We start from the raw sequence: 13,999 nt of genomic DNA on the forward strand, positions 1-13,999 counted from the left end.
TTTAATTCTTCCTTTTGCATAGCTGTAACTAGCCCCTGGCCTTGTATATAGTTATCTAGATTCTAGGGGTCGACTCCTTATATACATTTTATTAGAGAGAAGTTTCCAGTTGTTCTTAGTGCTCCTATTCTTGTTTTTTTTTTAAAGACTATTTTTAGAGTAGTTTTAGGTTTACAGTGAAGTTGAGAAGAAGGTATAGAGATTTCCAATCTACCCTCTGCGGGCACCCATGCTCATACGCTCCCATTATCAACATCCCCCCCAGAGTCGTGCATTTGTTACAATTAGTGACCCCACGCTGACACATCACAGCCACCCAAAGTCCATAGTTTACCTGTGTCCTTATTCTTTTCTCTGAGCTCTCTCTGCTCTTACTCCAAGGAGAAATCAATTTCTTTTCTTTGGAAAGACAGGGGCATAAAATGCAGTTGTGCATGTCTTGGGCCCTCCTGGTTTTCCTTTTCCAATCAAGAGAAGATGTGCTCGCTCCCCAAGGAAATGAACATTCCTATCCCTTCACGTTCCAGATCCACCAACAGGGACCATCACTTAAAGGGGTGTTGGCGCCCGCCTGAGAAAGCATTGAAACAGACCTTCAGCAGGTTTTTCAACAGAACTACATTGTAGTTTTCCCAAAGAGAAAGAAGACCCAGTCTGGCCCTTTGAGGAAAGAAAGCAAATCAGAGACATTTGCAGTTGAGCGTAATCGAATAGATTTTAACGAAACTAATTATTTTGCATAATTCTTTTAGCACAACCATGTAGCTCTTTACCAAGGCCAGTTGCATTTTGCGTAGATTTGGGTTAATGATCAAAACCAAGGTCATATGAGGGATGAAAAGTGCATGGGCGTCATCTGGAAGCTTTTTTAGAAACTCAAAACTGCAGACCTCCAGCATCAGAGTCAACATTTAACCCACATGATCTGTATACACATTCAAATTTGGAAGCTCTGTTCTGGGATAACCCTAAATAAAACTGGTGAAACCGTGATATAGAGGATGCAACACAATTAAATTGAACAGATGGGAAAACTTTTATCAATCTCAGGAATGATAGAAAAGTATGTAGTTAACAACTGGAAATATTATTTGAATATTCAGATGAAAAATGTCCAGTAAATGTGTGTAAAATGAGTGGCTTTAAGAGAAGGGGTATAAAAGGACATGGAAGACCCCAAGGGAGAGGAAGTGAGAGGAGAGGGCCCACAGGCGGGGCTGGGGCTGGGAGTACGGGCAGGGGAGGGCAGAGGTTGTAGGAGAGCTCTGGGTGGCATCAGCACCAGGTGGGGGCAATAGGGAGACCAAGCCATGTGAGAAGTGGAGCCTGGAAGGAACGGGCAGGAGAGGAGCTGCCCAGGGGCCAGTCTCCCGCACACCTCCTACACCTGACGCAGGGTAATTTCACTGTCTAAAGAGGTGTTTTAAATGAGGAAAAGAAATCTTTCGTACTTATTCATGTATTTACCGTTTCCGATGTTCTCCATGCCGTAGTATAAATTCAGGATTTCCTGGGCTGTCTCCAAGGGGAAAGACATGCAGTTGCAGGACCCATCCCGCTGTCTCCCTTCCCTGCACATCCTGCACCTCCGCTGTCCGGGGTCTGAGAGCAGCTCTTTGATGTATTGTATTCCGTCCCTACAGAGGGCAAGTCTGCTGCCAGTTACTCTGACACGGTTGGAAATGAAAGGTCTTATGCTTCCCGTTTACATAAATTAAAAATTTTTATCAGCAGATCTGGAAACAGGCAACCCTCCTCATATAAGAGAGTTTGGTGACTTGCTTTAGCGTTTTGCCTTTTTTCTTCACTTGGGCTTCAAGTTGTTTGAAGGTGAACCTGAGGCTCCTTTAAGGAGACCTGAGCCGAGTCTTCTTCCATGCGCGTGTCCTAGGCATGCCAGCACAACACCACCGGGGACCGCTGCGAGCGCTGCCTGCCCGGCTTCTACGGGCTGCCTTCCCGAGGGACCCCTGGGGACTGCCAGCCGTGTGCCTGCCCGCTCTCCACGGCCTCCAACAAGTAAGCCGGGCTCCTGCACCAGCGGGTCCTGCCCCGCGTGGCCTGGGTCTCCATCCAGACGCGCACTGAAATCTTCAGAGCAAGACCTGTGTGTGATGAGAGTGTTAATTTTGCCCTGGGGCAATTAATTGGGATTAGAGATAGAGGAACAGATTCTCTCTTTTTAAAAAAAAACAAACAAAAAACTTTGATGTATTAAATTATGGAAGGCAAGTTGTGTGAAGGCAAGGACATTTGCATGGCCTTTTTTCCCCTTGGTCTAACGTTGGGCATCAGTTCCTTCACACGTATATGTTGTGTGCCTACCACTGGGCTAAGAGGCAGAGGAGATGCAGAGATGAATAAAACATGTTCCTGGGCTTCAGGAGTATTTGAGCTAAGGACCAAAATATGTAAATAGGAGGCTCATTGAGAATGGGCTGAATTCATTTAGTTTAATTCAACGAATCTTTACTGAGCGCCTGGTATATGCTGGGCATCGTGGTAGGTGTCCTGAGTATCAAACTCTTCCTCCGTGGCTGCCGACGCCATGGAATCCACACTGTGGTCACGAGGGCAGAGGAAGTGGGCCCACTGTGCAGAGGGAGTCTGTGTGGGGCGATTCCCTGTGGAAGCTCTCCATCTGAGACTTGAAGGATGAGAGGGAGTTTGAAGGCAGTGGAGGAGAAGGGCCTAGGTGGGAAGGAGTGGTGCCGCGGTCCGGCAGTGTGAGGGGCAGGTCGGTTTGCGGAGCTGCAGGTGGTCCCGGGGTCCAGAGCACGAGGGAAGGCAGAGGACGGTTACAGTCAAGGCCTCGACCAACATGCTGGGGCTTGTGTGCCCCCAGGCCAGCGGCCTGAAAGCCTCTCTCACTGTTTACCCTTTAGAACTCTCTCCCCATCCACGCCTAGAGGATTCTCCCACGGGGATTTTTATTTGGAACTCCAGTGTACAAAACAGCAATCACGGCTGCTCTGGTGAAATCGTGGGGACCTCGCTATGGCCCCCAGGCCTCCCTTCGCGGTCCTCCCAAGACTCAGGAATGGAGTGTGAAGGGACCTCGGGCTGCGTGGGGGCCTCGGGGGATGCTGGTTACACTCACTGAAGTGCGGAGCCCCTTGGCTCTGTCCTGTAAGCGGGCTCACTCTTGGACAGTGTGGGCAGCTCTAAGGCAGACAGCCCAGTCCCGGGAACTCGAGGAGAGGAACTCTGCCTGAGCATCGGAGCCGGCCTCTTGGAGGAGGGGACCACTGAGCTGGGCCTTGGGGGTGAGCCGGTGAACCCGGGCAGACAGGGAGAAGCGCAGTCCAGGCCGAGGGTCGAGCAGGGAGTGTCCAGTGCCCACGGGCGGGCTGCGTGGCCTGGGGCCTTGGGTTCTGGGTTAAGGAGTGAGCATGCGGTGAAAGTTTGTAAGGACAGGAGTGGTAGAAACTAAGCATTTTAATATTTCAGAATTCTGCACCATCCACTGGAGAACTGCATTCATTTCTACTGCTTTGTCAGTTTCAGCCCCACCTGCCACCTCAACGATGGAGATGAAGTGTTCTGTGACCAGTGCGCCCCGGGATACGCGGGGGATTGGTGCGAGAGGTACTCTGCTTCTCTTGACCGGTTTCCAAACATTTTTTTACTATAAATTCTATGTGTTTATTCTTTTTTTTTTTTTTTTTTTTTTTTTTTTTTTTTTTTGCGGGCCTCTCACTGCTGTGGCCTCTCCCGTTGCGGAGCACAGGCTCCGGACGCGCAGGCCCAGCGGCCATGGCTCACGGGCCCAGCCGCTCCGCGGCACGTGGGATCCTCCCGGACCGGGGCACGAACCCGTGTCCCCTGCATCGGCAGGCGAACTCTCAACCACTGCGCCACCAGGGAAGCCCTATGTGTTTATTCTTAAACGTGTGGTTAAGTGTGGCCTTAGAGCCTTTGGTATGTCATTATTATTCCATCGGATCACAGAGAAAAATCAGTCGATCGATTAAAAAATTAATGTTGGAAGTCCCTGGGGATTTTTTGATCTCCTTGAGCTAATCTCAGTTTTCATCAGTATCAATAGGAAACTGCCGGGAGTCAGTACTTCTATTCATACGTTTGAATGTCCCGTTACTCTGGATGATTCCATAAGCAAGGGGTGGTTTGATGTAATAGTTGTCTTCTGGCGCCTGGAAGCCAGGGTTGTCTGTCCTGCGTGTACGTCTCGGTGCCAAGTCTGGCTGGACTCCGTGGGAGGTAACATCGCTCAGTGGTGGGATGCGGGTCGAATTGTCTGGGGCCGGAGCATGTCCCCGGGATATGTGGCTCCTTTTGGATGCCCTCCCCGTGCCTCACAATGAGTGACGGGAATCTGTGAATGCCTGAACTCGAGCAGCATTCCTCTCACGGTAAATCTTCGGTAAAGAGTCGGTGTGGTTGATTAACTACTCAGAGAGTCCCTGGATGGTGGGATAATGTCTACAGTAATCGCATTTGTTTGCATCCCTTTCTCAATCTTCTATATAGATGTGCAGACGGTTACTTTGGAAACCCAACAGTGCCCGGAGATTCCTGTGTCCCTTGTAACTGCAGTGGCAATGTGGACCCCTTGGAGGCCAGGAGCTGTGATTCCGTCACCGGAGAATGCCTGAGATGCCTTGGGAACACCGATGGCCCCCGCTGTGAGAGGTGTGCCTACGGGTTCTATGGGGACGCCGTGACTGCGAAAAACTGCCGCGGTGAGTGTGTGACCTGGTGGTCGGGTCCATTACTTATCACCCTGTGAAGTCTCCGTCCATTTACTTACTTGCATCAAAAAGCGCTCGGCCCAGGAGGTCACTTGACCCGATCTGCGCTGGGTTAGCTTGATCAGTTACTCCAAATGAAGGTCAGATGGCCTAGAGAGCATGTGCCCTTCCATTTCAGGAGAAAGTGGTCCTTCACAGAGTGTTGGTACTGCTCCCAGTGACCAAGGAGGCGAAGGAAGCCTGTCCCATTTGTCAGGGAGATGCTACGGGCTTCGTGAGGCAGATGGGATTTCAGGACGTGGAATGGGAAATGGGGAGACCCAGCCCCCAAAACTGGTGTGTCTCAGTGGCCTGCGCCTGAGTCACCAACCCCCACGTCGCTCGGCAGGGCTCTCTGCTTAGACCCTTGAAATTACAGACCATGTAAAACCAGTTACTTAGAAAAGTAGATTTTCAAACTCCTAGAATGACAGACTTATAGCCTTAGGGCTGATAACGGCTCTCATATTTTTTCACACAGTTCTTGAAAAAGGAATGAAAGAGTAAAAGTGACAATTATAAATTATTTTGATAATTTCCTATAAATGCTGGTCCTACTGTGCTGTTACAACGTGGAGACACAAGAGGGAGCTAGCGATCCAGAAAAGATGTTTTCCTAGGACCATGTCAAGAGATTGACAAGCTTCTGTTGCCCTGGGCCTATGAACCCGACCTTCAGCACCTTGACTGGTTATCATAGGTAGATAATTATGATAACCGGTAATTGTATAAAGCTTCAAAGTTTATGGAATGCTTTCACAATTCTCATGGCATTTCTTTTCATCCTTACTGCAAACCTTGATGATTAATTTCTTAGTTCATTTGTCGTTTATTAAGTGTGTGTTACTTCCCAGGCACTATGCCAAATACTGTGATTGGAGTTGGAAATTTATTTAATCAGACTTGAACATCCCAAGTCTATTTGGGAGCTACACACGATGGTGTAGGAGAGGGGCATGTGTGTGGATTCAGGGCTTTAGAGTCTGACTAGTTTAGAGTCCAGGATTGGTCACCAACCAGCCCTGTGACATTAGGCAAATTTTATTAACCTCTCCTAGCAACTATTTCTTCATACCTAAAATGGACATAATTATACGTATACACTAAGGCCTTTCTGAAAAGTCAATGGGATGATAAATTTAAAGTTCTAGACAGTAAATAAATGGTAGCTATTACAATTGCTGGTAATAAGAGCAGTCATTTTTATTATTTTTCTGTATCAGTGCTGTCCAACAGAAATATGTCACACATGTAATTTAAAATTTCCTAGTAACCACCTTTTAAAAAGTAGAAACAGGTGAAGTACATTTTAATAATACATTTTATTTAACTCAATATATAGAAAGTATTATCATTTTATCATGTAATCAAGTTTTTAAAGTATTAATAACTGTTTTCTTTCTTTTTAATACTGTCTTCAAAATTCAGTGTGTGGTTTTTTTTTTTTTTTTTTTTTTTTTTTTTGCGGTACGTGGGCCTCTCACTGTTGTGGCCTCTCCCATTGCGGAGCACAGGCTCCGGACGCGCAGGCCCAGCGACCATGGCTCACAGGCCCAGCCGCTCCGCGGCATGTGGGATCTTCCCGGACCGGGGCACGAACCCGTGTCCCCTGCATCAGCAGGCGGACTCTCAACCACTGCGCCACCAGGGAAGCCCCAGTGTGTGTTTTATGGCCCATCTCGATTAGGATGCTAAGTTTTCATCAGAAATATTTGATCTGTATTTAGATTACATAAAATTCAATGTTGAAGAAATGAATTCAGACACCCAAGTTGTTCAAACATATTTAAAAGTTTTCCATCATATTTTCCTTTATGTGCATCTACGCTGACAAAGCTGCGTCAGCATTTTGCCATGGGGATAAAAGGGAAAATATAAAATAGAAGGTCTCAGGGATGAGTGGAGAGTGTGGGGGAGTGGGGGGGGTCAGAACAGGTGGGATTTGGGTCTAGGTCCTCGTTGTTGGCCCAGGGAGCTGGACTGGTTATGGGCTGACCCTGCCTGGCTTTCTCTAGTTTCTGAGCATTTACACTTTTTATTCTTTTCCTATCTCCTTTTCCCCCCATTCCTAGCTTTGACGAGACGAATTCCTACAACTGTTTCTGAATATTTCACTAGAAACCCTTCCAGGTCTATAATAAGGGTCCTTCTTATGAACTCCCCAGAAGTCTCCACGTGATAACATAATACCATATTTTATTAGGTGAACCCGGTAAAAATGCCAGTGTTCAGTATTGCTGACATCAGCTTTGGTGTGATAGATGCAGTAGTGGCTGCGGACACAGTTGTCCAGGGCAGAGAGTGGTGTGGAGGGAGAAAGCCTCCTGGGCACTAATATTAAGGAAACCTTGTGCGAAATAACTTAAGTAGGTATAATTTTTATATTGTGGGGTTCTTCTGAGAATTAAAATACCTGTAAAGAACCTGGCAGAAGGTAATTGCGAGATATTTCAAATTAGTATTATTTATAACATGAACAATTTTTATTAATAATTGCTATTATAATTGTTGTTATAGAGGGATAACTGCAAGTAACAGTGTGATCTCTGGCTAGTTACATCACCTTTCTAAGTGTTAGACTTCTCACCCCAAAACAGAAAATTATAGTACTTCCCTCGTATGTTTGTTATGAAGGTTCATTCATTTATTTCACTTATTGACTGTAACGTGGTGACACAAGCTGATGGATGTGTGATAAATGTGATTTGTTATATTATCATCAACATTTGGTGATGATCATACTGGAAGTGAACTTGGAATATTCCCCAGAGGAAGGGTGGGGTTTGAGTGAGGCACAGAAAGGGAGGATCAGAGGGAAATACAAGAGAAAGAGGAAGGAAACGGAAGAGTTTCAGAGGGATCCTGAAACCTTGGTAAGAGAGAGGTTCAAAAGGGAGAGAGGGGTGCATGGCCCATCCCACCGAAAGATGCATCAGGACGGAGGTAGGATCTGCTCACTGGATCTGCACCGGGGAGTCCTGGACATTTTAGGAGGAGCAGTTGTAGCAGCCCAGGGGCCAAGAATTGGGCTGGAAGATTGGGTGGTGTGAAGGGGGAGGGAGGGAGAGTAGGGGATGGAAACTCAGAGAGAGTTAAGGGTTTGCAGTGGGGGGGGGGGCGCGGATGGCGGGGTGTGAGTGAATGTGTGTGAGTGTGTGATGTTTTCCCTGGGAGACAGTTAAGAGTGGTGGGAGGCTGAGGACGGTTTTAAACACGGGCTGTGTTATTATTTCGGTACAGCAAGGCCAGCAGATGAGGAGAGGACCGCCGTCACAAAGGCAGTTTGTTACTCTGGAGGCCAGGTCAGGGGGGAGTCGGGGGCACAGGGGACACCCCACAGCATGGGGGTGGCTACACGGGGAAGCACCTGGGTTGGTCACGAGGGGAAGTGTGGACAGGAGCCTTTATCTGCAGGAAGACAAGGGCGGGCAGGGTAAGCAGGTCTGGGACTGGCTAGTCTGAATCATTTCAGCCGGTCCCGGGGGCCTAGGGACTGTGCCTCTTGTCTGATGCCGGGCCCTGGAGTGACTAGGACTGGTGGACAGTGGAATGTCAGGGCCCAAAGGAACCTGAGAGCCAGTGAGGAAGGCGTGGGGTGTGGGCTCTGGATTGGATGGTTTGCATATGAAAGGCATTCCAGCAGGTGAGCTGTTTACAGTCTCTGGAAATTGACTAGCCCTGGGTGTGGCTGTCTCTCCAGGGTCAGCAAGGCCCCAGAAGTCAAAGCATCAGAAAAACAGAAAATAAAAGTTAAACTACAAGAATGGGCAGCACTGTGTGGTGCCCATGACACTTGACCAGCCTCCTACAAGAGCTGCGAGCATCGATCCATGCACACAAGGGAAAAACTAGGGGAGAGAGGCCCAGTGACATGGCCATAGTCAGCCAAAGAAGCAGAATCCCACCTCCTTTCCTCTGGCCATCAGCCTTCTAACTTCCAGTGCCCACCCCTGCTCTGCCCCACAAAGGCTGCCACACAAAGTGTGCTAGGGCTTGAGATATTTCGTGACGTTTTTCTTAACGTGGTTATACCATAGGACGGAGAGTGTGCATTTTCCGAGCCCAAGCATTCATAAATGGTACACGTCCTGGGATATCTTGTCAGTGAACGTATTACAAATTTTAAATGAAGCGCATATTGACAGCTGTGGTACGAACTAAACGGTTCTTGGACCCGTTAAATTGAATCACTTTGAGAAGGGGGGGACTTTGTGGCTTTAAACATCAATATTCTGCCTGTAGATAAAATGGAAGCATCTGGCCAGAAGGTAAGAACCTCAAAGGACTCATGACTCAGAACACGGAAATAGTTCATTAAGTTACGATGTACAGTATTAGTTATCTAAGTCGTTAAAACTGAGCTTTAAAATATTAAATATGTATGATTGGAATGAGCAAGTGGCTAAATTGATTTTGAAATCTTTGCACGTTTTTTAATGAAGATTGGTTGATATACATTGGTGGCTCATTTTAAAAATTTCAAAGAATTCATGAAATTGGTTAAGTTCGTTTGCCAATTATTGTCTTAACAGCTTCAAGTAATTTTTTTTCTCTGTGATGGTTCCTTTCACCAACCTTATTTTGGCTTACTCTTCAGAAAAACACTAAAATTTTCAAGTTACTGCAAAGCAATAATTTTGTTTTATGATTTGAAACATGAATGTTAAAATTTCTCCTTTGGGGATTAAGGGATTTTATAACAGCCGTACCCAGAAATGGGCACAAATATGCCTTCTGTGTGTGTTAGCCTGTGAATGCCATGGCCAAGGCTCCCTTTCTGCTGCCTGCCATCCTGAGACTGGACTCTGTGACTGCAAACCACACGTGACCGGACAGCAGTGTAACCAGTGCCTGGTAAGACGCCTCCTGGTCATTACATACAATTAACGTGTGTGTCAGTGTTAATGTCTATAAATGATGCCTTAACTGGTTCAAATGAAATGGAATCCCGACCACCAGAAAGAGCAGGTTCCTGCAACATGGCTGGTGAGTGCTATGCGGCCCTACCTGGAGAGTATGTATTCGGTTTACAGAGACCAGTGGAATGATGTCAAGAACACTTCAGGAATCTATGACACATGCAGTTGTTGATTTGGGAAATGTTCTAATAGATATTAGCCACTTACTAAAATGTATTTTGTCTTCCGTGGCTCTGCCCCTGTGAAACAGCACGGCTACTACGGGTTGGACACGGGGCTCGGGTGCCTGCCCTGTAACTGCAGTGCATCGGGCTCCCTGTCGGACGACTGCACGGAGGAAGGCCAGTGTCGCTGTGTCCCAGGTGTAGCTGGGGAGAGGTGTGACAGGTGTGCCCGCGGCTTCCATGCCTACCAGGACGGTGGCTGTACACGTAAGCTCCTGAATTCAGTGTTTGAGACTTCATTGTAATTCCCAGACTTTTCTTTGAGCTCTCCTTTGACTTCTGTCTAATTCTGTTAAGTTCCTTTACATTCTTTTTTCTGAACGTGTAGGATTTCATACCTTTTTTCTATTTCCTGATCCCTATTCTGGGTAAGTCCACAAGCCTTGGTCAGGCTGTACTAACTGTGTGAGCTTAGACTCATTACTCAACTTTACTTAGCTTTGGTCTCCTCATCTGTAAAATGGAGAAGTCGATTATTCTCTCCATCCAGGAGCAACTCTCCACAAGGAGGAGCATTCACCTCCCGTGAGACACGGCGGGGTGTTGGGGATCACAAGTTTCCTTTCAGGAACTAGAAGAGTGATTGAGATTATTTAGCACAAGGGAAATAACTTGCAGCAGCATCTCTGACCCCTCCGGCTGACCCGGCGGTCCTGATCTGTAACAACACCCTGTGTCTCTGTTGTAGCCTGTGACTGCGCTCACACTCAGAACACCTGTGACCCGGAGTCAGGGGAGTGTGTCTGCCCGCCTCACACTCGGGGTGCGGCGTGCGAGGGGTGTGCAGACGGACACTGGGGCCACGACCCGGAGCTCGGATGCCAGGTGTGCACTTTCACCTGCACATTTTCTCAACTGAGAATTACTTTGCTGTGTCAGGTTTCATTCTTCTTTTATCTATTCACTTGATTTTAACCTGTTGAGTAGCTTGATGGTTTCTATCAGAACTCAGTACCGATTGTAGGAATCAAAGTGGAAGAAGCAGCATCCTTAAAATACAGTATTCTAAATTTTCTTCAAGAGTCTAGCTGTGGAATTGATGGTTAGAAGATCAAAAATTTATTTTGGTGCACTTTAAATATATTCTGCAATATATGCTATCTTCCAGGAGAAAGACATAAATCACTTTATTGGGGGTGGGGGAGGTATGTCCGATCTCCAACGGTTCTGTATTTCTGTGTTACTTTTGTCAGTTAAACTTAGACTTTGCATTTTGGAAACAGAGGGAGTGTTACTGGACTTCTAAAATAATTTTGCTGGACTGCTTTGTCCTATTAAGTAGATTGAATTTCAGGCCACGGTTGTGGCCCAGCCTGCATGTGTCACAAAGGTTCACTAACGTCCAGCAGCATAAGTCCTGGCCTCTTGATGGCTTGTGGCAAAGTGAGTCCATATGGCAATAGTGAGAGCGATCCATTTGTTTGTGTAATCTCCCCACGTTTAGTGTTTTCCTGTAATCCCCATATGTGTACATTGTGAAAATATAAAAGCTGCCTTTTTATTTATTCAGTATTTTTCTTGCAGGCCTGCAACTGCAGTAGCGCGGGGTCAGCCAGTCATCACTGCGATGTGCTCACTGGCCATTGCCAATGTAAGCCTGCATTTGGTGGACAGACCTGCCATCAGTGCTCCCTGGGGTACAGAGACTTTCCGGACTGTGTGGCCTGTGACTGCGACCTGAGAGGGACACTGGCCGACACCTGTGGCCAGGAGCAGGGTCTCTGCAGCTGTGCCCCGGAGACCGGAACCTGCTCTTGCAAGGTACTAGCGCCCGGTTCCACTTCCTCCCTCCCTCCCACTCGCCATTCTGACTTCGGGGCTTTAACTATTTAAATAAGCACTTGGGTTTTAGACGCTTGTCATAATGAGTTTGCACCACCTTCTGGGTCTGGGTTTAAATTCTGTGTATGCTCTTCTATAATGATGGATGATTCTTTAGAAGGAATTTGTACTGTTAATTACAAGTGTCAGATGATGGGACTGATTTGAAAAACACGCTGAGTTTTCTATCATGTGTTTCAGTTGGCTGAGTAGCCTATCTGTTTTGAATATACAGGTAAAATAGATAACACAGGGCTTCAGGAAGATTTGTGATTCTATACCTGGTAAGTAATTATTCTCTTGTGCGTGCTGGCCAGACTGGAGGACATTTGTGTTTATTATTTTCCCAGGAGGTTAGATTTCAACATCATACTTAACTCCGTGTATTTCCTTTCGTTTTCCCGTTGTGCTTTGTTATTAGAAGGTCCTTGGCCATCTTCTCTGTTCCTTTCCCAGGGTCTGAGAGATGGAATCCTGATTGATTGGCGGTGGGGGAGGAGGAAGGGGAAACTCATGTGGCTGCGGGGTAACGGGAACATCAGTGGACGTGTGCTTGGTTCACCACATCTGTGGTAGCAGCTCTCACCACGGATGGTCAGCACAGGAGGACCTGCCCTAATAATTATCTGGCCCGTGGTTCTCCACCTGACTGGTCACCTGGGACCTCCAAGAGGATCCGGGCCCGCTCCTGGAGACTCACCAGGGAATCTGCATTTTCCAGAAGCTTCCAAGACGATTCTGATGATCAGCTGGGTTGGGGACTCGCTGAGCCTGAGAGAACTGGTGCTCAGAGAGGTTAAGGGCCCGCCTGAGGAGCAGCTAGTTAGCCGTATTGGTGCATCCAAAGTCACTTTTGTGTTTCTTCCCATTTCTGGTTGTTCATAAACTGTGTCTCTTTTTTTCAGGTAAAAATGAGTCTGTCACTTTGTTCCCTTTAGGAAAATGTCATTGGCCCTCAATGCAGTGAGTGTCAAGCTGGCACCTTTGCTCTGGACGAGGCGGACCCTCGGGGGTGCACCCCATGCTTCTGCTTTGGGCTGTCACAGCTCTGCTCCGAGGCCGAGGGCTACGTGAGAATGCCGGTGGGTTACACACGCAGATAAATGTTCTGTTTGCAAGCCTCTACCCTTGGGAGTTGGGTGAGGGTGGGAAAGGCAGCCAAGTACTTACATTAAATTTTGCCCTTACTGCATCAGAAATTCTAGGAAGCTGATTTGGGTTAGTCCAGAGTCAGAGGTCTGCTTCTGCTGTCCAGGAAGTAAATGGAGCAGGAACCAGGGCATCAGTGTCGTTCTGTGCTAATCTGCCTGCACCTTTAGTTGGAGTGAAGAGAAAACTCTCAGCAGTCTCCTTCATGTAATTGGACCTGGCCCAGTATAGGAAGAGTTTGACCTTAAATGCAGTGGTTTAAAGGCATTTTCAGTTCATTTTAATCCAGGTGTTTAAATTGAAAAGAAAAGTCTTTCTTACTCCTGTTTTAATAATGAAGCTGTCTTGTCTGAAACAGTGGAAGAATCTGACGGTCAAAGGTGCGGCGTTAATTCACATTCTAAAGTGGCTTTGTCCTCCCCTCCGTGACTAGGTAATGCTGGGCTCAGATCAGCCTCTTCTGCGTGTGGTTTCTCAGAGTAACCTCAAGGGTACGACCGAGGGGGTGTATTACCAGGCCCCTGATGTCCTCCTGGATGCCGTGACCGTCAGGCGGCATGTCCACACAGAGCCGTTTTACTGGCGGCTGCCCGGGCAATTTCAGGGAGACCAGGTGAGACGTGCACCCAGCCTCCAGCCATCCACATTTCCTGGGTGCACTTTGAAATCACAGTGGCCTGGGTTGGCCTATTGCTAACTGGAGTAGTTATTAATTTTCTCTTCTAAGTGGGGATGGAAAAGGTTAACACTTGTAAAAATCCCCCAGATGAATGGCTCTTTAAATTTCTCCATCAATTTTGAAAGTCCTTTAAAGTTCAAAACATATTCTTTTTCTTCTTAAAGCAGTCATTCGACAAACATTTATTGTTTTTACTAATAGAGGCTCAATGCAAACTTGGGTGCTATGGCCCGAGAGGGTCTTCTCAAGAAATGGGCACTCATTTTGGGGGGGGGGGGACAGAGACTTGAAGGCATCATATGCATCTTTGCTTATATAAATACAGTCTGTATGTGAATTCAGCCTGATTTTTAAAACTTGAAAATACGTGCTCTGATGGCTATACATAATTTTTAATTCAAAGGAGCTTGAAAGTAATTAGAATGACTGTTTTGTTACTTTGGAGCTTACCTTTGC

The 13,999-nt window shown here is 47.1% G+C and overlaps 1 protein-coding gene across 1 annotated transcript in view; it reads left to right on the forward strand.

The window, feature by feature from the left end:
* Positions 1-13,999, forward strand: part of LAMA1 (laminin subunit alpha 1) — a 160,694-nt gene that overhangs the window by 82,733 nt on the left and 63,962 nt on the right. Inside the window, exons 17-25 of the mRNA XM_089894940.1 lie at positions 1,892-2,019; positions 3,502-3,588; positions 4,492-4,703; positions 9,499-9,605; positions 9,921-10,101; positions 10,583-10,719; positions 11,419-11,655; positions 12,654-12,797; positions 13,298-13,477. Of these exons, the coding sequence (XP_089751066.1) occupies positions 1,892-2,019; positions 3,502-3,588; positions 4,492-4,703; positions 9,499-9,605; positions 9,921-10,101; positions 10,583-10,719; positions 11,419-11,655; positions 12,654-12,797; positions 13,298-13,477 (1,413 nt within the window). The remainder of the gene's footprint in view (positions 1-1,891; positions 2,020-3,501; positions 3,589-4,491; positions 4,704-9,498; positions 9,606-9,920; positions 10,102-10,582; positions 10,720-11,418; positions 11,656-12,653; positions 12,798-13,297; positions 13,478-13,999) is intronic.

The sequence above is a fragment of the Delphinapterus leucas genome, chromosome 14, assembly GCF_059928025.1.
Source record: "Delphinapterus leucas isolate spDelLeu-1000000601 "Yukka" chromosome 14, BTC_Dleu_Yukka2, whole genome shotgun sequence".
Taxonomy (NCBI): domain Eukaryota; kingdom Metazoa; phylum Chordata; class Mammalia; order Artiodactyla; family Monodontidae; genus Delphinapterus; species Delphinapterus leucas.